Source organism: Chiloscyllium plagiosum, unplaced genomic scaffold, assembly GCF_037043375.1.
Source record: "Chiloscyllium plagiosum isolate Xiang-an unplaced genomic scaffold, Cpla_swu_hap1 HiC_scaffold_21, whole genome shotgun sequence".
Taxonomy (NCBI): Eukaryota; Metazoa; Chordata; class Chondrichthyes; order Orectolobiformes; family Hemiscylliidae; genus Chiloscyllium; species Chiloscyllium plagiosum.
The window spans coordinates 4711514-4736137 of NW_028270159.1; the positions used below are offsets into that span (position 1 = coordinate 4711514).

The window sequence follows — 24624 nt, forward strand, 5'->3', positions numbered from 1 at the left end:
CGGTTGGAGGAAGAACGCCTCATCTTCCGGCTAGGAACCCTCCAACCACAAGGGATGAACTCGGATTTCACCAGTTTCCTCATTTCCCCTCCCCCCAGCCTGTCTCAGTCAAATCCATCAAATTCAGCACCGCCTTCCTAACCTGCAATCTTCTTCCCGACCTCTCCGCCCCCACCCCAGTCTGACCTATCACCCTCACCTTGACCTCTTTCCACCTATCACATTTCCGACGCCCCTCTCCCAAGTCCCTCCTCCCTATCTTTTATCTTAGCCTGCTGGACCAACTTCCCTCATTCCTGAAGAAGGGCTAATGTCCGAAACGTCGATTCTCCATAACCACAGAAGACTCCTGCATTAACTGCCTACCAAGATAATGTGTTTTACTGGTTAGGGATTCTAAAACTAGGGGCAAAGTCTGAGAATTAGGGCCAGACTGTCTGGAGAGATATTAGGAAGTACCTCTACATACAAAGGGTGTTAGAGTTTTGGAACTCTCTACCACAAATTACAGTGGATGCTGGATCAGTTGTTAATTTAAAATCTGAGAGAGATAAATTTTTATTAAGCAAACTTTTAGGGGACAGAAGAAGTTCCTGAGAAGATTTGCAGCTGAAGTTGTGAATGAAGTTGTTTACATGTATGCTGAGCTGGTACGTTTGTTTGTGAATATTGTGTCACCATACTATGTACCATCATCAGATGCAAACAAACTTACCAGGTCAGAGAGCAAGTCAACAACCTCAGAAGAAAAAGAATAGAATACCTTTTATTGTCTAATGGGTCAAGGCAAGTGTATGGAGTTAAAGCACAGGTCAGCCATGAACTCACTGATTTGTTTTCATTCATGGGATGGCCAGCACTTACTGCCCAGAGAGAGCCCACCTCACATACACTTGCAGCTTCACAGGTCTAGCAGAGACATGATGGGCCGAAGGACTCCTGTGTAATACACAGAGTGCAACTTAGAAAGGGAATGAGTTTGGAAAAGTGACTGGGAAGGTGGAGTTGAGGGAGACCACGTGGCCCCGAGTCCCCGCCCCATCCGCCAAAGGCCCTGCCCCTTTAACATGGCGCAGTCCATTTGACTGAGCCGGAAGTGAGGCTGAGGTTCCGCTTCCGGGTGAAGATGCTGCGGGTTCTCCGGCGAGCGCCCCGGGTGAGTCCCCCTATTTCTACCCCCACCCCCACCCACCCCCACCCCCACCCCACACCCTCCCCCACCCACACACCCCCTTCCCCCCACACGCGCCCTCCCCCATCCCCCCCACTCGCGCCCTCCCCCATCCCCCCCACACGCGCCCTCCCCCATCCCCCCCACACGCGCCCTCCCCCATCCCCCCCACACACGCCCTCCCCCATCCCCCCCACACGCGCCCTCCCCATCCCCCCCACACGCGCCCTCCCCATCCCCCCCACACGCGCCCTCCCCCATCCCCCCCCACACGCCCTCCCCCATCCCCCCCCACACGCCCTCCCCCATCCCCCCCCACGCGCCATCCCCCCCCACGCGCCCGCCCCCATCCCCCCCACACGCGCCCTCCCCCACCCCCACACACGCACCCTCCCCCATCCCCCCCACACGCGCCCTCCCCCACCCCCACACACGCACCCTCCCCCAGCCCCCCCACACGCCCGCCCCTGCCATGCTCCCCTCGCCACACTGCCACCACTCGCCCGACTTCCCCACCCCTGTTCCCCTACCCCCTTCCCCCACCACATCGCCGCTCTTATCGCCCACACCCTCTGCCACACACCCAAAGATCTAATCCCCCACCTTTCTCCCCCTCACTTCCCAGTCCCCGATCACCATCCTGTCTCCTCGTCCATTTCTCCTCCTCCTATCCCTCTCCCCAAAACCACCACCACCCCTCAACACCTACTGCACCAATTCTCTCCACCCACAGGATCATCCATGACCTACCAGTCTGTCTTCATCTCCCCACCACCCGCCCAACCCAAATATCAAACCCACCCTCCAAGATCATGCCCTGCCCTTGGAATCACCCCTGAACTGTCTCTCCCTTTCCCCCTGCTCAGCTGTGGAATTTTCTTTGTGGGGTTGGTAGGGTGATGTCACCATTGCGGAGAAAGTGAGGTCTGCAGATGCTGGAGATCAAAGTTGAAACTTTATTGCTGGAACAGCACAGCAGGTCAGGCAGCATCCAGGGAACAGGAGATTCGACGTTTCGGGCACAGGCCCTTCTTCAGGAATGTCACCATTGCACAGACTCTCTGATGAACATTTGCTGAAGGGACTGTATTGCCTTTGAGACTGATGGGGAGAAGCTGAGAGTTCTCAGAATTCAGTACATTCACAGTTCCCTTCCATCCCACAAAGGGTCACCCCCAGTTCTGACATGCAGCACTGAATTTCAGCTGTGCCTCTTGTACACTCTGCTGTTACTGAGTGTCGGTGAGATGGGGTTGACTGTTTGTGGGTGTGTGTTGTGGAAAGGGCCTCCTCTTTGCTGTATTCTGTAAACAGGCAGCTTTGTCCTGAATGGTGTTGAGCTTCTTGACTGTTGGGGCTGCATCATCCAGGCAAGTGGGGAAGGGTCTTGTAGATGGTGGACAGGCTTTGGGGAGTAAGGAGGTGAGTTTTTCACTGCAGTATTCCCAGCTTCTGTGTTCAGTTACTCGACAGACTGTTCATCACCATTCTATAGAATGATCACTGGACACAGTGTTAATTCTGTTTCCCTACCACAGGCGGCACGGTGGCACAGTGGTTAACACTGCTACCTCACAGCACCAGAGACCTGGGTTCAATTCCCGCCTCAGGCGACTGACTGTGTGAAGTTTGCACGTTCTCCCCGTGTCTGCGTGGGTTTCCTCCGGGTGCTCCGGTTTCCTCCCACAGTCCAAAGATGTGCAGGTCAGGTGAATTGGCCATACTAAATTACCCGTAGTGTTAGGTAAGGGGTAAATGTAGGGGTATGGTGGGTTGCGCTTCGGTGGGTCAGTGTGGACTTGTTGGGCTGAAGGGCCTGTTTCCACACTGTAATGTAATCTAATAACAAGAATCCAGAGAAAGTATATTCCTGTTGGGGTGAAAGGGAAGGCTGGTAGGTATAAGGAATGCTGGATGACTAAAGAAATTGAGGGTTTGGTTAAGAAAAAGAAGGAAGCATATGTCAGGTGTAGACAGGATAGATCGAGTAAATCTATAAAGGCAGTAGGAGTATACTTATGAGGGAAATCAGGAGGGCAAAAAGGGACATGAGACAGCTTTGGCAAATAGAATTATGGAGAATCCAAAGGGTTTTTACAAATACGTTAAGGATGAAAGGGCAACTAGGGAGAAAATAGGTCCCCTCAAAGATCAGCAAGGCGGCCTTTGTGTGGAGCCACAGAAAATGGGGGAGATACTAAACGAGTATTTTGCACCAGTATTTACTGTGTCAAAGGATATGGAAGATATAGAATGTAGGGAAATCGATGGTGACATCTTGCAAAATGCGGACGTGCTGGATGAGGAGGAAGTGCTGGATGTCTGGATAAATCCCCAGGACATGATCAGGTGTACCCTAGAACTCTGTGGGAAGCTAGAGAAGTAATTGCTGGGTCTCTTGCTGAGATATTTGTATCATCGATAGTCACAGGTTGAGGTGCTGGAAAACTGGAGGTTGGCTAATGTGGTGCCACTGTTAAAGAAGGGTGGTAAGGACAAGCCAGGAAACTATAGACCAGTGAGCCTGACATCGGTGGTGGAGGGATAGGATATACATGTATTTGGAAAGGCAAGGACTGATTCGGGATAGTCAACACGGCTTTGTGCGTGGGAAATCATGTCTCACAAATTTGATTGTTTTTTTTTTGAGGAAGTAACAAAGAGGGCAGAGCAGTAGATGTGATCTATATGGACTTCAGTAAGGCGTTCGACAAGGTTCCTCATGGGAAACTGAGTAGCAAGGTTAGATCTCACAGAATACAGGGAGAACTAGCCATTTGGATACAGAACTGGCTCAAAGGTAGAAGACAGAGGGTGGTGGTGGAGAGTTGCTTTTCAGACTGGAGGCCTGTGACCAGTGAAGTGCCACAAGGATCGATGCTGGGTCCTCTACTTTTTATCATTTACATAAATGATTTGGATGCGAGCATAAGAGGTACAGTTAGTAAGTTTGCAGATGACACCAAAATTCTAGGTGTAGTGGACAGCGAAGAGGGTTACCTCAGATTACAACAGGATCTGGACCAGATGGGCCAATGGGCTGAGAAGTGGCAGATGGAGTTTAATTGGTCAGAGTATTGAGTACAGGAGTTGCGAGGTCATGTTGCGGCTGTACAGGACATTGGTTAGGCCACTGTTGGAATATTGTGTGCAATTCTGGTCTCCTTTCGATTGGAAAGATGTTGTGAAACTTGAAAGGGTTCAGAAAAGATTTACAAGGATGTTGCCAGGGTTGGAGGATCTGATCTATAGGGAGAGGCTGAATAGGCTGGGGCTGTTTTCCCTGGAGCGTCGGAGGCTGAGGGGTGACCTTTTAGAGGTTTACAAAATTGAGGGGCATGGATAGGGTAAATAGACAGTCTTTTCCCTAGGGTCAGGGAGTCCAGAACTAGAGGGAATAGGTTTAGGGTGAGAGGGGAAAATTTTAAAGAGACCTAAGGGACAACTTTTTCACGCAGAGGGTGGTACGTGTACAGAATGAGCTGCCAGAGGAATTGGTGGAGGCTGGTACAATTGCAACATTTAGGAGGCATTTGGATGTGTATATGAATAGGAAGGGTTTGGAGGGATATGGGCCGGGTGCTGGCAGGTGGGACTAGATTGGGTTGGGATATCTGGTCGGCATGGACGGGTTGGACCGAAGGGTCTGTTTCCATGCTGTACATCTCTATGATTCTGAGATGCTGCCAGACCTGCTGAGTTTCTCTTGCAATTTCTGCCCTTGTAAATGTTGCTTGATAGCACTGCTGTTTATCCCTTCCGTTGCTTTTACTAATTATCGAGCGTAGACTGATGGGGCTGTAGTTGGCCGGGTTGGATTGTCCAGCTTTGTGTGTACAGGATATACCTGGACAATTTACCACATTGTCAGGTGGGCACCAATGTTGTGACTGTGCTAGAACAGCTTCGCTCGAGGAGCGGCAAGTTCGGGAGCACGCATCATCAGTATTATTGTCAGAATGTTGTCAGGGCCCATAGCCTTTGCAGCTTCCAGTACCTCCAGCCATTGATCCAAAAGCCAGTCTGTCTCCAATTTCTAGAATCTTGCAGAGATGAATATTTTGTTCTGTTCACGTGTTTTGTAATGAGATAGTTCTCTCTAAAGGTCTGGCTTTATTTGAATGGGCTGAATGGTCTCCTGAGCTGATTCTATTAAGCTGTGAGTTCACATTGAAAGAGAGATATTGGCTGTTGGATCAGTGAGGCCTGTGGGAAGTATCAGGGGTTAAGCCTTTTATAATCTTTGCTTTCTGTTTCACTCTCAGCTCCTGAATGCTTGTTCAGCAGAAGTTATCACTGGGACTGAGCTGGTCTCTCCCCATGTCAGAGCAAAACTCTCAGGTAGGCAGCTGTGGCCACAGCTCGGAAATCCTGGCATTCCTATTCCAGCGTTAACGTTGTGCAAAAAGTGCCAACGGAATTCACAGGAAGATTGATCAAACTGAATTTGACATTAGAATCATAAAAATGTTTAGCATGGAAAGAGCCCCTTTGGTCCAACTCATCCATGCCAACCAGATATCCCAAACTAATCTTGTCCCAACAGGCAAGGGAATGGGGGAGTGTTTGAGAGGCTGGGATTGGAGGTGTACAGATATGGGGAGAGGTGTAGGGGTCTGAGGAGGTGACAGAGATCGGAAGGAGGTGTAGGAGGCTGGGAGAGGTGACTGAGATGGGGAGGGGTTGTAGGGAGGAGACAGATGGAGAGGGGGTATAGGAGCTGGAGGGGGTGACAGAGATGGGGAGGGGATGTAGGGCCTGGAAGGGGTGACAGAGATGGGGAGGGGTTGTAGGGAGGAGACAGATGGGGAGGGGGTGTAGGAGCTGGAGGGGGTGACAGATGGGGAGGAGTCGTAGGGGCTGGAGGGGATGACAGATGGGGAGGGTGTGTAGGGGGTGACCGATGGCGAGGGGGTGTAGGGGCTGGAGGGGGTGAAAGATGGAGAGGGGTGTAGGGACTGGAGGGGGGTGATAGTTGGGGAGGGGTGTAGGGACTGGAGGGGGTGACAGAGATGGGGAGGGGGTGGAGGAGGTGACAGAGACGGGGAGTTGACAGATGGGGAGGGGTCTTGGCCTCTGGTTCCTGTGGGGGTTAATGCTGTGTCTCTGCTGAAGGGATTACCAAGTGGCGAAGTGGGGTGAACATCTCCACGGCAACTGTTGCCCCAGGGAGTGATGATTGGCTCCTGAAGTGGGCCCTGCTCCTGATCCCAGTCAGCACCTTCAGCCTCGGCACCTGGCAGGTAACCACCGGGGGAGGGGCAAGGGGGGTACAGGTGAAAGGGGAGGGGTGTAACATGCAGAGGGGGGGGAAGAGGGGTACATTCACGGTGATGGGGAGAGGGGTATGAGCGGGAGGGAGTATGAACAGGGGGAGTGGGTCCGTATGGGAGGGGGTGGGGGACAGGCGGGGGATTGGGGTACATGTGATGGGGGAGGGAATGGGGTTGTCTCCAGGTGGGGGCAGGTTTGTGATGGGGTTGGGGGCTGTGCTGTGGCTGCTCTCTGAGACTCTCACTTTCTGCTCAGGTGCAGCGGCGGAAATGGAAGCTGCAGCTTATCAAGGATCTCCAGGAACGCACCCGCTCAGAGCCCCTGCCCCTGCCCCTGGAGTAAGTCACACTGAGCCCCCCCCCGGGTAACTCACACTGAGCCCCCTCCCCCCCCCCCCCCCCCCCCCCCAGGGGTAAGTGTACCATGTGCACCCCACAGCCCGTTGCCGATGAAGAGTCGGTGGCACTGTGTCTTGAGTATATTCGGTACCCCAGCTCAGTTCAGGGAGAGTATTCCACAATGTCCCCCAGCCCCTGTTTGAAATGGAAGCTCCCTCGCTTCCCTCCCCCCATGCGGAGTAACATTCTCCCAGTATCAGCCATGTCAGTCAGACTCTTCACTGATTCTCAGATGTCTTCCTGCGCACAGGCCCACCGTGCTGTGCCTCAAGGCAACAACAGCCCTTACCCTTACACACACACACACACACACACACACACACACACACACACACACACAGTATCTCATTGACTCATGGCCCTCCTCACTGTTTCCAGTCAGGAGCTGCGAGAGAGCTGACAGTTTCTCTGAACAGTTGCAGCCCTGGTCCCCTGCTCTTGACCTGTTGGGTGGGGGTGCAGAGTGGGTTGTTATCAGCTGTTTCACGGTCACACAAACTCTGAGCCTTGTCCCTCTCTGTCCCAGCCAGCTGGAACTGAAGCAGCTTGAGTACCGGAGGGTGAGGGTCCGAGGGAGGTTCGACCACTCCAAGGAACTCTACATCATGCCCCGATCGAGGGTGGATCCAGACAAAGAGGCCCAAGAGGCTGGGCGCCTGATGTCCAGCACTGAGACTGGAGCCAACGTGATCACTCCATTCCACTGCACCGAGCTGGGGTACGAATTCAGTCAGCCGCCTGCGTTTGACCATGACCACCTCCGAACAGAACCAGTCTGTCATACCATTCCATGACATAATGTTTGTATGGAAACTGAGTGTTTGCAGATACTGACCCCGTAGCATCACAGCACTCTCCCCTCCAGCATGGTTCCCAATACCTACCAAAGCTACACTGTCCCCATCAAACACTCCCAGGATAGTGTCAGCACAGGGAAAGATATAGAGTGAAGCTTTCTCTACACTGTCCCCCCATCAAACACTCCCAGAACAGGGACAGCACGGGGTTAGATACAGATTAAAGCTGCTTCTACATTGTCCCCCCATTAAACACTCCCAGGAACGGGTTATTCTTCTTGCACTATAACTCCACTTGCCTCTTTTTGAGCTGCAGCAGTTGCCCTATGGTATGATTAGTTTAACATCTTGCATTAAAGAAAGCCTAAGTTTATTTGCTGTTAAAGCATAAATTAGAGGTGAATCCAAAAATGTCCAAGTAAACAGAAATATTCCAATCCATTTATCTGGCAGGAATTAATTGTGAACCTTTGGATGATTCCATCCTGGCTTACATTGCAAATGCAGCAGTTATTTGGAGATTCTCAATTGTGCACCGAGCTAAAAGGCATCTGTCCACTGCCCTCTGACAGGCACAGTGTTGACTTGTTTTCAGCAATCCGAGAATTTTTACTTGCCCACACAGGGATGACTACTGGAAGTTCTCAGCTTTGTCTGGGCCAATCCCTCCCCTCTCACCTCCATCCAAGGCCCTAAAGGAACCTTCAAATTTTCCTGCAGATCCAAACACCTCATCTACTGAGTCAGTTACTCTTGATGTGGTCTATTATACACTGGGGAGACAGGACGCCAACACACAGAATGTTTCCAGGAACATCTCTGGGACACCTTACAACCCCACCGCCCTATGGCCAAACATTTCAACTCCCCGCCTCCCCCAAATTCTAGACACCCGATGCCTATAAGAATAACGTCTCATCTTACACCTTGGGACCCTCCAACCGCACAGGATCAATGTCAATTTCACCAGTTTCCTGATCTCCCCTCCCCCCACCTCATCCCAGATCCGACCCTCCAACTCGGCACAGCCCTCGTGACCTCTTGACCTGTCCATCCTCCTGCCCATCTATCCGTTCCACCTTCCACTCTGACCTATCACCTTCATTTACTATCATATTCCCAGCTACCTTTCTTCCGGCCCCACACCCCTCCCATTTATTTCTCAGCCCCCCCACCCTCACCCCCTCAGATTCCTGATGAAGAGCTTATGTTCCTCAGATGCTGCCTGACTGGCTGCATTTATCCAGCACCACACTCTCTTTACAGCACACCGTAGCCCAGTGGAACCTGAACCACAAGTGAGGACAGTATCAGTTCTCGCAAACTGAATCCAAAGGTTGCCTTTCTGTCAATTTGGTAGCAGACTGGGACACAATGCACAGGTAGTTATAGTTCAAGTATTGAATGGCATCTCTCCCTTTGAAGTGTTCCTGTCTGAAGTTCCCTTGGCACTGCTTAGGTGCAACATTCTGGGTTTCTTTTGAATACAGTATAATCCGCACAGGCACTGAAGTTACATCTCAGCCAGCTACGCAGATCAGGGCACCACACCTCGGGAAGGATAGATTGGCCTTGGAGGGAGTACAACGTAGGTTTATAAGAATGATACCTGAACTTTGGTGTTGAGTTATGAGGAGAGATTAAACAAATCAGGCCTGTTTTCTCTCGAATTAAGCAAGTTAGGGGCTGATCTGAGAAAAGTCTTCAAGGTATTTACAGACGTCAGAGTAGATGAAGAGAAACTGTTCCCAGTAGTTGAGGATTCTAGAACTAGGAGCAGAGTCTCTGAATTAGGGCCAGACAGTTCAGGACAGTCATAAAATCACCCAGCATGCAAACAGGCTCTTCGGTCCAACTAGGCCAGGCCAACCAGGTTTCCTAAACTGAAGTAGCCCATTTGCCTGTGTCTGGTCCATATCCCTCTGAACCTTTCCTAGCCACATACCCTGGATAACTGTTCAAGCAGACAATGATTCAACACTGACCTCCCCTTAGAAAGCATTTTGACACAGAGCTTGGTAGAGGTTTGGAACTCTCTTCCACAAATGGCAGTGGATGCTGGATCAGTTGTTAATTTTAAATCCGTGATGGATATATTTTTGTTCAGCAGAAGTATTAAGGGGTATGGGCCAGAGGCTGGAATATGGAGTTAGGCCACAGATCAGCCATGGTCTGTCTGAATGGTGAGATAGGCCTGAGAAATTGAATGGGCAGCCCCGGTTCCTACTTTGTCATGACCCCAAACACATGAGGAGATGAACAGATTTTAATTAGTAACAGGCAACATGGTTATGGGGAGTGAGCAGGAAATTGGAGTTGAGGCTGAGATGAGATCATCCATGATCATATCAAATGGTGAAGCAAGCTGAAGGGGCTGAATGGACTCCTGTTTCTATGTAACTTTTGGCTTGTATTTCTTTTTAAATGCCCATGTGGCTAAATTTTCAACACAGTCACAAGTAATTTGGGATTATAATCCATTTTCCTGGTAGTCCAGACATTGAAGGTGACCTGCACCATGAGCTGATGGTGCTTTGGGACAAAACCGGTGTAAACCTGGTGCTCAGTGATAACCCATTGGCTCCCTCACTGCACCCACTATCAGTGTGTTTACAACACTGCCCTCTGTAATCCCTGGATGAACTTCCCCCATTGATTTATTTCAGGGTGAAGATTCTTGTGAACAGGGGCTTTGTTCCCAGAATGAGACTCAAACCAGAAACACGGGCCAAAGGACAGGTGAGTGGAGCTGAGGAAAGGAAGACGTGAAGGAGCAGACAGTGCTCTGGGGAGAGTGGACAGTAGGATTGCTGAACCTTGAGGCGGTTTCTTCTCTGGTTGTTCACTGTAGCCTGAATCTCTGTGTCAAACGATCTCCCTGAGCCAAACATATTGGTGCCGGACTCCAAATCAAAAACTCTTGGTCAGATTTTCAGAAGGGTGAGGCTAGAGAGGATGCTGATGGTGGGGAGGGGGGGGTGAGTGCTGAGGGGGTAGGGATGGGTGTTTGGGTGAGGTGTAGGTGGGGAGGAGACTGGGGTGTGTGGTGCGAATCAGGGTATGGGCTTTAATTTTCCATGCTGCTGCATGGATCTCTGAGACACGGCACGGTGGCTCAGGGGTTAGCACTGCAGCCTCACAGCACCAGGGACCCGGATTCAATTCCCACCTCCGGGGACTGTGTGGAGTTTGCACATCCTCCCCGTGTCTGTGTGGGTTTCCTCTGGGTGCTCTGGTTTGTTCCCATAGACCAAAGATGTACAGGTTAAGGTGGATTGGCCATGAGAAATTGCCCCTAGTTGCAAGGGATGTGCAGACTAGTTGGTTAGCCAATGGGACATGCAGGGATAGGTTTGGGGTGGGGGGAAAGAGGGGAGAGGGTATGATAGAGCAAAAAAAGGCTATTCGGCCCTGTCAGGATTCTATGATCTTGTGTGTGTGGCAGCACCTCCTGTAAGAGGTAGTTAATTATGAGTCATTGCGTGTGGAGCCTGGTAGAGGGGCTGATGGGTGAATGGGAATTGAGAAATGGGGCCGTCTCTCTGTGCAGAATGTGCTGCACTGAGCATTGACACAGGGAATTGTAAACATGTCACTGAGGAATCTGCCACACATTGTCTTCTAGATCACAGACGAGGTGGAGATCATTGGTGTCATTCGACTGACAGAAAGTCGCAGACCATTTATCCCTCAGAATGACGTTGAGAGGAATTGCTGGTATTATCGTGATTTGGAGGCAATGGCAGAGGCTATGGGCACAGAACCCATCTTCATTGATGCAGACTTCAGTAAGTCCTGATCAAAAAGGTGTTCAATCCACTCACCTCTGAATCCAGCAATCGTGGAATTGAGTGCTGTCGGAGGGTCAGTGCTGAGGGTCAGTGCTGAGGGAGTGGGCACTGTCAGAGCGTCAGTGCTGAGGGAATGATGCGCTGTCGGAACGCCACACTGTCAAGAGCATCAGTGCTGAGGGAGCTATGCACTGTCGGAAGGTCAGTGCTGAGGGAGCGGGCACCCAAGGCTGGAATCCAGTCTGGGTCCCTGGCACTGAGACAGCATATAGAACATAGAAAAATACAGCACAGTACAGGCCCTCTGTTGCGCCAATCCAAGCCCACCTAACCTACACTAGCCCACTATCCTCCATACGCCTATCCAATGCCTGTTTAAATGCCCATAAAGAGGGAGAATCCACCACTGCTCCTGGCAGGGCAATCCATGAACTCACGACTCAGAGTAAAGAATCTACCCCTAACATCTGTCCTATAACTACCACCCCTTAATTTAAAGCTATGCCCCCTCGTAATAGCTGACTCCATACGTGGAAAAAGGTTCTCATGATCAACCCTATCTAAACCCCTAATCATCTTGTACACCTCTATCAAGTCACCCCGAAACCTCCTTTTCTCCAATGAAAACAGCCCCAAGTGCCTCAGCCTTTCCTCATACGATCTTCCTACCATACCAGGCAACATCCTGGTAAACCACCTCTGCACCTGTTCCAGTGCCTCCAGTATGGCGACCAAAACTGCACACAATACTCCAGATGCGGCCGCACCAGAGTCTTATACAACTGCAACCTGACCTCAGGACTCCGGAACTCAATTCCTCTATTAATAAAAGCCATATGCCTTCTTCATCGCACTATTTACCTGGTGGCAACTTTCAGAGATCTGTGTACATGGACACCAAGATCCCTCTGCTCATCCATACTACCAAGTATCCGACCATTAGCCCAGTACCCCATCTTTTTGTTACTCTTACCAAAGTGAATCACCTCACACTTACCTATATTGAACTCCATTTGCCTCCTTCTGCCCAGCTCTGCAGCTTATCTATATCCCGCTATAACCTGACACATCCTTCCTCACTGTCAACAACTCCACCGACTTTTGTATCATCCGCAAACTTGCTCACCCAACCTTCTCGCCCCTCCTCCAGGTCATTTATGAAAATGACAAACAGCAATGGTCCCAAAACAGATCCTTGCGGAACACCGCTAGTAACTGCACTCCAAGATGAACCTTTACCCTCAACTACTACCCTCTCTTCTTCCAGCCAGCCAACTCCTAATCCAAACCTCCAACTCACCCTCAATGCCATACCTCCGTATTTTTTGCAGTAGCCTACCATGGGGAACCTTATCAAACGCCTTACTAAAATCCATATACACCACATCTACCACTTTCCCCTCGTCCACCTCCTTAGTCACCTTCTCAAAGAATTCAATAAGGTTTGTGAGGCACGACCTGCCCTTCACAAAACCATGCTGACTATCCTTGATCACATTATTCCTATCCAGATGTTCATAAATCCTATCCCTTACAATTCTAAGACTTTGCCCACAACAGAAGTGAGACTCACTGGCCTATAGTTACTAGGGTTATCCCTACTCCCCTTCTTGAACAAGGGAACCACATTTGCTATCCTCCAGTCTTCTGGCACTATTCCTGTAGACAACGAGGACATAAAAATCAAGGCCGATGGCTCTGCAATCTCCTCCCTTGCTTCCCAGAGCATCCTAGGATAAATGCCATCAGGCCCAGGGGACTTATCTATTTTCACCCTTTCCAGAATTTCCAACACCTCTTCCCTACATAACCTCAAAGCCGTCCATTCTAATTAATTGTGACTCAGTATTCACATCGGCAACAATGTCCTGTTCCTGAGTGAATACTGACGAAAAGTATTCATTCAGTGTCTCCCCAATCTCCTCAGCCTCCACACGCAACTTCCCACTACTATCCTTGACTGGACCTATTCCTACCCTAGTCATTCTTTTATTCCTGACATACCTATAGAAAGCCTTTGGGTTTTCCCTAATCCTACCAACTAAGGACTTTTCATGTCCCCTCCTTGCTGCTCTTAGCTCTCTCTTCAGATCCTTCCTGGCTACCTTAACTCTCAATCACCCCAATTGAACCTTCACGCCTCATCTTTACATAGGCCGCCCTCTTCCCTTTAACAAGTGATTCCAATTCCTTATTAAACCACGGCTCCCCCTCATGTCCCTTTCCTCCCTGCCTGACAGGTACATACGTATCAAGGACACTCAATAGTTGCTCCTTGAACAAACTCCACATATCAATTACGCCCTTGCCTTAAAGCCTACTTTTCCAAGCCACACATCCTAAGTCGTGCCTCACCGCGTCATAATTTCCCTGCCCCCAGCTATAACTCTTGCCCTGCAGTGCACACTTATCCTTCTCCATCACTAGAGTACAAGTCACCGAATTGTGGTCACTGTCCCCAAAGTGCTCACCTACCTCCAATTCTAACACCTGGCCTGGTTCGTTACCCAGAACCAAATCCAGTATGGCCTCACCTCTTGTTGGCCTGTCTACATATTGTGTCAGGAAACCCTCCTGCACACATTGGACAAACACCAACCCATAGCTTTCCCAGTCAATATCAGGAAAGTTAAAGTCCCCCATAACAACCACCCTATTATTTTCACTCTTCTCCTGAATCATCCTCGCAATCCTTTCTTCTCCGTCTCTAGGACTATTAGGAGGCCTGTAGAAAACTCCTAACAGGTGACCTCACCTTTCCTATTCCTAACCTCAGCCCAGACTACCTCAGATGGCGAGTCTTCATCCATCATCCTTTCCACCGCTGTAATACTATCTTTGACAAGCAATGCCATACCTCCCCCTCTTACCCTACTAAAACACTTAAACCCTGGAACCTGCAACAGCCAATCCTGTCCCTGTTCTACCCATGTCTCTAATAGCCACAACATCAAAATCCCAGGTACCAACCCACGCTGCAAGTTCACCTACCTTATTTCGTATACTTCTTGCATTGAAGTATACACACTTCAAGCCACTTTCCTGTTTACAGGCACCCTCCTTTGAGATTGATGCCATGTTCCTAACCTCCCTACACTCCAGGCCCTGCACCCTGAAGCTACAATCTGGGTTCCCATGCCCCTGCAGAGTTAGTTTAAACCCCCCCTCCCCCCAAGAGCACTAGCAATGAGCCACCATCCTCTGCACACTCCTGGAATTAAGTTTTTCCTAAACTTTTTACTGGGTTTATTCTCTCTTGTACCTGTAGTTGTCAGTTGTAGTGTCTCCCAAAATTGTAACATCAAATCTACATCATGTTTAACCTTATACAGGTCACCCTTCACCTGTCCATAATTATAATCTCATGTTTCTGAATATTTGTAGTTTTACCCTGATATCTACACACATTACTCAAGTGTGATCTATCCATAGGCTTTTACAAGTTTAACTTCCCTGCTTTTAATTCCATCTGCCAGAAATTAACCAAATTTTATATTTTTCAAACCATGGCCTTTACCTGTCACTGATTTACCTTTTAGACCTCCCTCATTGCATAAAGCTATACTTCCTCTTATTACAATTCAAGTTCACTGAGATGTACAATGGGAAATGGACAGTTCATGGGATTCTAATGCTTTTACACATCCGTGAGCTATGACCCTGAGGTGCTGTCCACGGCGTAGTTTTGACCTTGCCAGGTATCTGTAAGTTTGAACTGATTCTGTTGCCATTTCTTACAGATAGTACAGTTCCTGGAGGTCCGGTTGGTGGGCAGACCAGAGTAACTCTGAGGAATGAGCACCTGCAGTACATCCTAACCTGGTAAGATCACTGGGCAACTGTCTGATATGAAATAGCAGAGCTAGATCATTGTAAAATGGTCTGGAGTGGTGCTGGAATCGCACAGCAGGTCAGCCAGCATCTGAGGAGCAGGAAAATCAACGTTTCGGGCAAAAGCCCTTCATCAGGAACCATTTCTGATGAAGGGCTTTTGCCCAAAACATCGATTGTCCTGCTCCTTGGATGCTGGTTGGCCTGTGTGTTTCCAGCACCACTCTAATCTCCATCATTGTAAGATGGTGACTACCTGCTCCACAATACCCAAACTCTCCAATATTTCCAAAAATCTACCTACCTCTTTGAATACTCTGAGCAATCTAACCTCCACAACTCTCCGGGGTACAGAATATTAGACATTCATTACCTTCAAGAAATTCCTTGGTGTCTCATCTACAGAAGACCTGTCCGTCTCCAGTTCAAGACTCACTACTAAAAACATTGTTAAGCTTCTTCAGAATCTTAAATCTTTCACCCCTCCGTCATGACTCTGCATGAATAAAAGTTAAGCATGTAAATCAATCATTTCATCCCAGGAGTCAGCTGAATGAATCTCTTTAAAACCACCTCCAGTCCATCCTTAACATGCTGTATAGTTGTAACAAAGCTTTCCTGTTTTTCCCAACTCCTGTCAAAGTGAAAGCTAAAATAAATTCCACTGGCCTTGATTACTTGCTGTAGCTCCATGCTATTTTGCTCAACACCCTGATCCCTTGGAGTTGTACTAAGAATTGACATTGACACGAAGTGCATTTTCCTTCATTATTATCTGCCAAGTTGTGCCCGTTGAATTCCCAAGTAGTGACAGGCTGTTTAATAGCAGAAGTGTTTATTATATACAAAATGGAAACATTTGTCAGATCTATCACACCTTTTCAGTTTCAATTTTTTCTGCCTTCCCTACCAGCCCCTATGCAGTCCTCTTTGAAGGTTAAAACCCCTCAGCTTAGGTATGTGTTTTACAGTTTGTATTTTTATTTTGTTAGGTATGGGCTGTGTGCTGCAACCTCCTATATGTGGTTCCAGAAGTTTGTACGGAAAGCAGCTGTCTGATCTTCCTTGGAAATCTTATCACTGTTTTTATTATAAATGCACAACTTAAACTGACTTGGAGACTTTTTTTATTACAGAGCACAGAACAAACTAGTCCACACCAGTATTTTATGTTCTTGATGAGCCACTCACTGGAAGAGAGCTCCACAATTTCCCATCCTCAAATGATGGAAGACCCCAGCACATTAGTGCTGTAAATGCTTCAGCTTTATCTTTTGTAATGGTCCCAGCAGCACAGTCTTCAATCAATCTGACTCACTTCATGTAATATTAAAATGGATGAGAGGCCTGGATACAGTAAGGGCTGTGGGGCCCTGAAAACATTCCAACAACAGTACTGAAGACTTGTGCTCTAGAACTTGTCTTAGCTGTGACAATAGTTAAGTCACTTGACAATGTGGAAAATTGCCCAGGTATATCCTCTATAAAAAATTGAACCTGGCCAATTCCTTTGCTACTCTACTCTCACTCAGTACAGTGCTGTCAAGCAGCACCTGCTTTGCACTAACCTACACAGTGATTCCCAGTTTGGCTTCCCCCAGGGCAACTCAGCTCCTGACTTCATCACAGGCTTGGACAAAAGAGCTGAATTCCAGGAGTGAGAGGAGAGAGACAGCCCTTAGCATCAAGGAGCCTTAGCAAAACTGGAATCAATGGGTATCCGGGATAACACTCCACTGTGTGGAGTCAGTCACCCCCCCACTCCAGGCCATTTATATTCCTACCACTGTGTAAAAAGATTAATGAGGCAATTTTTTTTAAATAATCAGTTTTACTGTTCCTTATATACACAACGAGCTGAGTAGGCCTTGAGTTAGCCCAGTTTGGTTGCCAGTTCTTTAGCCTTGGCCTTCTCCAGCTTCGCAATCCGAGCCACAGATTTGGGGCCCAGAATGCCACCACCCCAGTGACGCCGGATCTGAAAAAGAAAGGAAAACGTCTGATCAACAACCCTGCAGTGCCTCTATAATCAGCAGTTCCTTCACAGAGAGCTGACAACTCCCTCCCACCTCACCTGCAGAAAAAAGATCTCTTAATGACCCCATCCTCTGGGTTCAGGGACACCCTCTCCTCACACTGGAGTGTGTTTCAGCAAGGATACGGAGGGAATCTCTCACCAAAGACCCAAATCAGTATTCACATTCCCTGCACATTTGGAACACCTCCCTCCCAGTCTGTTACAAACACCACTACAGTGGTGTTTCACCCAACCCCATCTTAAAATTTCAGACTAATGTTTTGCCTTGCTTTGACAAATAGGACTGACTGAACTGATCCTCACCCTGAACAACTTTTCTTTCCAATCCTCCCACTTTCTCCAAACAAAAGGAGTAGCCATGGGCACCCGCATGGGCCCCAGCTATGCCTGCCTCTTCGTAGGGTATGTGGAACAATCCATCTTCCGCAACTACACTGGCCCCACCCCCCATCTTTTCCTCCGCTACATTGATGACTGTATCGGCGCTACCTCGTGCTCCCACGAGGAGGTTGAACAGTTCATCCACTACACTAACACCTTCCACCCCGACCTCAAATTCACCTGGACAGTCTCGGACTCCTCCCTCCCCTTCCTAGACCTTTCTGTTTCTATCTCAGACGACCGAATCAACACGGACATCTACTACAAACCGACCGACTCCCACAGCTACCTGGACTACACCTCCTCCCACCCCGCCCCCTGTAAAAACGCCATCCCATTCTCCCAATTCCTTCGTCTCCGCCGCATCTGCTCCCAGGAGGACCAGTTCAAAATACGCACAACACAGACGGCCTCCTTCTTCAAGGACCGCAATTTCCCCCCCGACGTGATCGACGATGCCCTCCACCGCATCTCCTCCACTTCCCGCTCCTCCACCCTTGAGCCCCGCCCCTCCAACCGCCACCAGGACAGAACCCCACTGGTCCTCACCTACCACCCCACCAATCTCCATGTACAGTGCATCATCCGCCGTCACTTCCGCCACCTCCAAACGGACCCCACCACCAAGGATATATTTCCCTCCCCTCCTCTATCAGCTTTCTGTAGAGACCACTCCCTCCGCGACTCCCTTGTCAGATCCATACCCCCCACCAACCCAACCTCCACTCCCGGCACCTTCCCTTGCAACCGCAGGAGGTGCAACACTTGCGCCCACACCTCCCCCCTCACGTCTCTCCAAGGCCCCAAAGGAAACTTCCATATCCGCCACAGATTCACCTGCACCTCCACCCACATTATCTACTGCATCCGCTGCAGCCGGTGTGGCCTCCTCTATATTGGGGAGACAGGCCGCCTACTTGCGGAGCGATTCAGAGAGCACCTCTGGGCCACCCGGACGAACCAACCCAATCACCCTGTAGCACAGCATTTCAACTCCCCCTCCCACTCCACCGAGGATATGCAGGTCATTGGACTCATCCACTGCCAAACCACAACAACGCGACGGTCGGAGGAGCGTCTTATCTTCCGACTGGGAACCCTCCAACCACAGGGGATGAACTTGGACTTCACCAGTTTCTTCATCTCCCCTCCCCCCATCTTGTCTCAGCCGAATCCCTCCAGCCCGGCACCGCCTTCCTGACCTGCAGTCTTCTTCTTGACCTCTCCGCCTCCACCCTACTCCGACCTATCACCCTCACCTTGACCTCTTTCCACCTATCACATTTCCAACGCCCCTCCTCCAAGTCCCTCCTCCCTACCTTTTATCTTCTCCTGCTGAACACACTCTGCTCATTCCTGAAGAAGGGCATGTGCCCGAAACGTCGAATCTTCTGTTCCCTAGATGCTGCCTGACCTGCTGTGCTGTTCCAGCAATAAAGTTTCAACTTTGACAAATAGGACTACAGCTTCAAGTTAAAAAGGATCATACCTCATCAAACCGCTCGTTGTAGTTTGTCCGCACAGCCTCAATCAGTTTGGCCATTGCTCCCTTATCCTCACTACAAAAAAAAAACAAACAAAACAGATTACTCGCTGCACTGACAAGACATGTCAGGAACTGGTTATCAGGTGAACCAACTGCTCAGGGTTAAAAAGCTCAAAATGCCACATGATCATTCAGGTGAAGAAATTCATTTGACATCATCGCAGATTTAGTTCAATTCAATGGAAATTCCCAGAGCTGCAGCCTGTTGCTGAGTGTAACAAAGATTGAGCAGCCATAACTCCAGTATTACCACCCAGATGCTGAATTATCACCAGCTGGACTAAAGCCATGCAACCCATATGCACCAACTTCCCCTTGCCACCACATCAGCCTGGACAAAGGGCAGCTTTATTTGGCTGAATCCTCCCCTCTCCACAGACTGCAAACAGGATACTCACGGGTTGATCTGAGCCAGGGCAAGACAGGTGGCAGTTTTTCGATGCACGAGACGCCCAAGTCTGGCTTTGCCTTTGACAATGCAGTAAGGAACCCCCATCTTCCGGCAGAGAGCAGGCAGGAACACAACCAGCTGAGGGACAGGGATGTGACAAACAGGAAGTCAGTGAAACGTGCGCACTTTTATAGCAGCATCAGCCTACCATATAAAAGTGCTTCACACCAGAAACTGAGCCACTAACTTTTAGGACAGATTACCAAGGAGAGGAATGAAACATTCTTAAAAGGACGGTACTAAGATAGGGAGGTGATGGTTTTAGACCGGAACCTTGGTCTGAGCAGTTAAGGACAAATATTCAAAAGGCATTTGATCAACAATGCAAGACAGACTGGCGACTATCTTAGAATTTCAGGAACATCGGGTGAGGGACAAATAGTAATGGCAAACAGCTTTATCTTAGACTGCAGTACAGTTGCCAGTAGAGTTCTAGGCCTGTTAGCACCTCAGTTATCATGTTAATGACTGTGACCCTGCTGTACAGAGTTCCAAAATCTGTAGATGGAATAAAACTTAGAAGCATTGTCAACTGTGTAATGACAATAGTGACAGTATGGAGGAGAGTGAGTGACCAAATGGCTAATGAAATTTACAACAAAGTATTAAGTGATTTGTTTGGTAGGAAGAAGAGGTATAAAGGAGTACACTTGTAAGGAGGTGCAGAGAAGGAGGATCTGAATATATACGTGCATTACTCATTACAGATGTCAGTGGTTTATAAATCCTCTGCATCACAGGTTTTATTAATAGAGCACCAGGTTACATTCAGACTATATAAAATATTGGTTCAGTATCAGCTGGATTATGCATCCAGTTCTGGGCAGCTCACTTTAGGAGATGTTAAGACATTGGAGAAGATGCAGAAAAGCTTCAAGAATGGTTCCAAGAATGAGTGAGTAACTGGAGGTAGAAATTGGGGAGGACTGGAAGGAGATGGAGAGTTCTCACCTAGGGAGCATATTTTTAAGGTGAAAACAAAGATTAAAAAAAAAACGAGGGGCGACTTTTTTTTAAAAACTGAGTGGTTTGTGTGTAGAATGACTGTCAGAGGAAGTGGTGAATGCAGGTAGTTACAACATTTAAAAGACTTCTGGACAAGTACATGAATAGGAAATGGTTGGAGGGATATGGGTCTAAAGTAGGCAAATGGGACTAGATTGGTTTATGAAACTTGGGGTCAGCATGAACACATTGGACCAAGAGCCTGTTTCCATCCTGCTCGACTACAATTCTATAAAACACAAGGGGTATAGACAGGGTAGATGGAAATTGTTACAATCACAGGACCAAGAATCAGGATGGAATGGACTTAAGGAACAAAAGCAGCAATGGAACGAGAAACATGCATTCAACAGGAAAAGTTGGAAAATCACCCGAAAATCAAAAGATTTGCAGGGAAAAGGCAGGGAGTAGGGCAAGTGATTTGCTCCTTCACAGGAGCTGCCCAAACTGCCTTGTGTTGTAACCATTCAGTGCAAATTGGAACGGGAATGTCACATTAACCAGAACCCTGGTAATTGGGGCAGGGTGGGGGAGGACTGGAGGGGTTTAAGTTCCAATCCACAATATGATCATGAACCACATCCTAGCACTGGCAGTGAATGTTGCTCAGGGTTAAAAAGCTCGTTTATTTGCTCTACATGTTGAGCTTCAGGTGAAGAAATTCAAGAACATCATTGCAACATCATCCAGGCCAGGGGAGAAAAATAAAGTCATATAGGAGAACAAGGGAATTAACAAGACCTTGGATAAAGTGGTCAAAGCAAACTTTAAGCTTGGTCCACAAGGTCCATCCTTTGCATCAGTTCATAAAAGGGTGAGAACTAGGATCTTCCTGTGCTGGAGGACAGGACAAGGTGGACAGTCAATGACTCGAGGACATCTGCCCGTGGGATAAGTGGCTTTCCCCTTAAATATTTAGAAAGAGCACAAAAGCCCTTGCCGGAGGGGTGACCTCAGTTCTTACATGACGAGTCCTCTGGAGTGTTGCAGGTTCGGCTCAGGGTTTGGAATGGTTCACTCGTGCTGGGTACAATGACATTCTTACCTCAATGGGATCGACATCATGTGCGACAATCACCAGCTGAGCTTTCTTACTCTCCACCAGAGAGGTGACACTGTTCACACCTGCCAGCAGAAGAGGGACAGAATCAGTGATGCAACCAGAACATAACCAGCTGGCCAGCCTCTGGAGCAAAGTCAGCCTGAATCAGCAGGTTCCTGTCCCCTTGAATCCAGAGGCAGAGCACAGAGTAGTCAGTTTACAAACGCCAACAAAACTGCTCTTAGGCAGACCACTTATCCTCAAGCTAACTGAATCTGAAATGCACTCACCTGCTCGGAGAACTGCTGGCCTCTTTGTTGGAGTGTCAGCCTTCCCAGCTGCCTTGTGCTGGGCTCTGGCCAACAGCCGCTGCTTCTTCTCCAGCTTGGTCTCAGGCCGGTATTTATGGGCCAGCTTGAAGAGCTGGGTGGCTGTAAAGACAACAGCAATGTTACTTTGGACTGCAACTTAAAAGTACGTGTCCTAGTGTTAGGCATCTGGAGTGCATCAGCGATCTTGGTGGACAATGTCATCAGTTATTGTCAGATAGCAAATATTCTGTTCACATCATATGCAATCTCCAGAATGCCAAGCTCCTTCCCTCCCTAACCCATAAACGCCTCATGCCGCTCCATGTCAGGCAGGATAAACAGGGCTCTAATCACTCCACATCCCAGAGTGAATCCAAGCTCACTGCACTTGGCTGGATCCAGACCAACCAGGATGATCTTCAACAATGCCCCCAAATCCCATTCACAGGTCCCTGTCTGAGACGCACCAGTCTGCCTGTCGAGGGCTTGCGTGAACTGGTTAATTGCTGGAGGCACCTTCAGACGTTTGTACAGAATGGCCCTTTGACGTTGAAGTCGCACATACCGAGGCCATTTCACAAACCGCGTCAGGTCCCTCTTCGGTTGGATATCCTGACCTACAGGAAAAAAAGATAAATGCACTTTGAGGGGATGCCACACTTTACCAAGATCCCAGAGTGTTTCACATACATTATGGGACATTTTGAATTCCCTGTAATATTTGCTGTCAAGCCCAATGCTTGTCAACTGAACAAACTACTGGGTAGTCCAGCAATTTTGGTTCTGCTACACGGTGACAGAGTGGTTAGCACTGCTGCCTCACAGCGCCAGAGGCCAGGGTTCAATTCCTGCCTCAGGCAACTGTCTGTGTGGAGTTTGCACATTCTCCCCGTGTCTGTGTGGGTTTCCTCCCACAGTCCAAAAGTGTGCAGATTAGGTGAATTGGCCACGCTAAAATTGCCCATAGTGTTAGGTGAACGGGTAAATGTAGAGGAAAGGGTCTGGGTGGGTTGCTATTCGGAGGGTCGCTCTTCGGAAGGTCGGTGTGGACTTGTTGGGCCGAAGGGCCTGTTTCCACATTAAGTAATCTAAAACATCTGCAGTCTTACTGCTGTTAGCTTACATCAGTGCCCCTTTACAAAAGCTTAAGACTATGAACAAAATGGAAAAAGTCAATCAAGTTACAGTAACACCACAACGATTATTAAACAAAGCTGACGTCTGACCACAGGAAGGGCCACTTCACAGGACAAACCCAAACCAGCAGCGACCTCACCATGAACAAGCTGATGCAACTTCCACCCACACCTTCACTGGAAGATGAAGATGCGCAAGTCAATCCCAGAACTCACCAATTCCAAAATTTTTGGGTCTCTTCTCAAACAGAGGGTTCACGACCTTTTTAACCTCATGTTTCCTAACGACGGAAGGGGGTGGGGCCACCTTCTTCCCCTTGGCTTTCTTTCCTTTCGGCTGAAATAGCAGAAATCACAGGTTAACAAGGTCACAGCACAGGTCCACCAGGAGCCCAGGCTTCACCCCACCCCAGACTCTTTCATTTATAGGAGCCAAGTTATGAATTAACCTCTTTACTGTATCTCTGGAGCCACAGACCAAACCAGGTAACCATGAGTTAATTCACATGCACCAGCTGGATTCAAAACAGTTTGTACTCTACTGTTGTTAGAATACTGAATGGACTCAAAACTGTTAACAATTGCCCATACTTCTGTTTTTACCACTGTTTATTATTTAACTCTGATCTGTCTGGATTGCTCGCAAGACCAAGCTTTTCACTGTGCCTCAGTACACATGACAAATTCAAATCAACTACAATTAGTGAGATTAGTTTTCAAATCTAGATTTTATTAATTTAAATTCCAGCAAGTGGAGAGGTGGAATTTAAATTCCTGTCAATTAGCCTGGACACCACCTGACTATCAATTCCCCACCAGAAAAAAACAGGAATAGGCCCCTCCAGCTCACTTCACTATTAAATGAGATCCTGGCTGGTGTTTGTACACTACCTTTTGAGGTCTTTAATATCCAGGAACCCAGTGATTTCTGAACTTAAAGACTGGCCAGTGAGGAACAGAATTCCCAATTTCACTCAGTCCTAAACAAAGTCTGCACCACATTCCGAGACTACAGCCCATGACCTAGATCTCCTGCCCAGTTCGGGGGGAACTGCTGCTCCTACATTTATCAGGTTGAGCCTTGTTAAGAATTTGCAGTTCGACCGCAGACACAGCCAAGTCGGGTTTTCTGCTCGGAGTCAGGTCACTGCTGAAAAGGACTGCATTTCTGTAGCGCAATGGATATCGACAGGATGCAAGGACAGAATTGAGTGTTTACAGAGACTCCGGCTGGCCATTCGGCCCTAACCCTCCATTTCCAGGTGCCAGCCCAACCGAGGACATTCGGCCCCAGAAGTAAACCCCTCCCAACCCCTGCCATCCACACAAACTCCCAAATTAAACAAACAACAGCCACCTCGGCTCCAGGGCACCACTCGCACAGGCGCCAAACAAATACAGGAGGCTGCTGGCTCAATCCTCCCCCGCTTTCATATCGGGGCCTTCCCTTTC

The 24624-nt window shown here is 48.8% G+C and overlaps 2 protein-coding genes and 3 non-coding genes across 7 annotated transcripts; 1 reads left to right on the forward strand and 4 right to left on the reverse strand.

Annotated features, from left to right (window-relative positions):
• The first annotated feature begins 1088 nt into the window (after positions 1-1088).
• On the forward strand, positions 1089-16375 carry surf1 (SURF1 cytochrome c oxidase assembly factor). Of its 3 annotated transcripts, XM_087998146.1 has the most exons (9): positions 1089-1156; positions 5437-5512; positions 6287-6414; positions 6701-6783; positions 7370-7561; positions 10307-10379; positions 11266-11428; positions 15172-15253; positions 16255-16375. In XM_087998146.1, the coding sequence occupies exons 1-9, from the start codon at positions 1127-1129 to the stop codon at positions 16319-16321; spliced, it is 894 nt and encodes a 297-aa protein (XP_087854272.1). In that variant the 5' UTR covers positions 1089-1126; the 3' UTR covers positions 16322-16375. The 3 variants fall into 3 exon arrangements, with proteins under 3 accessions (XP_087854272.1, XP_087854273.1, XP_087854274.1); XM_087998147.1 differs by lacking the exon at positions 6701-6783 and having other exon boundaries at positions 7374-7561; XM_087998148.1 differs by lacking the exon at positions 6287-6414 and having other exon boundaries at positions 7374-7561.
• A 698-nt stretch (positions 16376-17073) lies between these two features.
• Positions 17074-23524, reverse strand: rpl7a (ribosomal protein L7a; the record flags this gene model as incomplete). The annotated part of the gene is made up of 7 exons (XM_043719723.2): positions 17074-17240; positions 19171-19240; positions 19626-19756; positions 21729-21808; positions 22016-22156; positions 22504-22653; positions 23389-23524. Coding segments are annotated over 7 exons (813 nt in total), but the record flags the coding sequence as incomplete, so codon positions are not given.
• On the reverse strand, positions 19319-19391 carry LOC122565032 (small nucleolar RNA SNORD36). The gene has a single exon (XR_006316066.1). It is a non-coding gene; the product is annotated as a small nucleolar RNA SNORD36 (small nucleolar RNA).
• On the reverse strand, positions 21285-21363 carry LOC122565030 (small nucleolar RNA SNORD36). Its single transcript, XR_006316065.2, has one exon. It is a non-coding gene; the product is annotated as a small nucleolar RNA SNORD36 (small nucleolar RNA).
• On the reverse strand, positions 22229-22301 carry LOC122565033 (small nucleolar RNA SNORD24). The gene has a single exon (XR_006316067.1). It is a non-coding gene; the product is annotated as a small nucleolar RNA SNORD24 (small nucleolar RNA).
• Positions 23525-24624: the final 1100 nt, after the last annotated feature.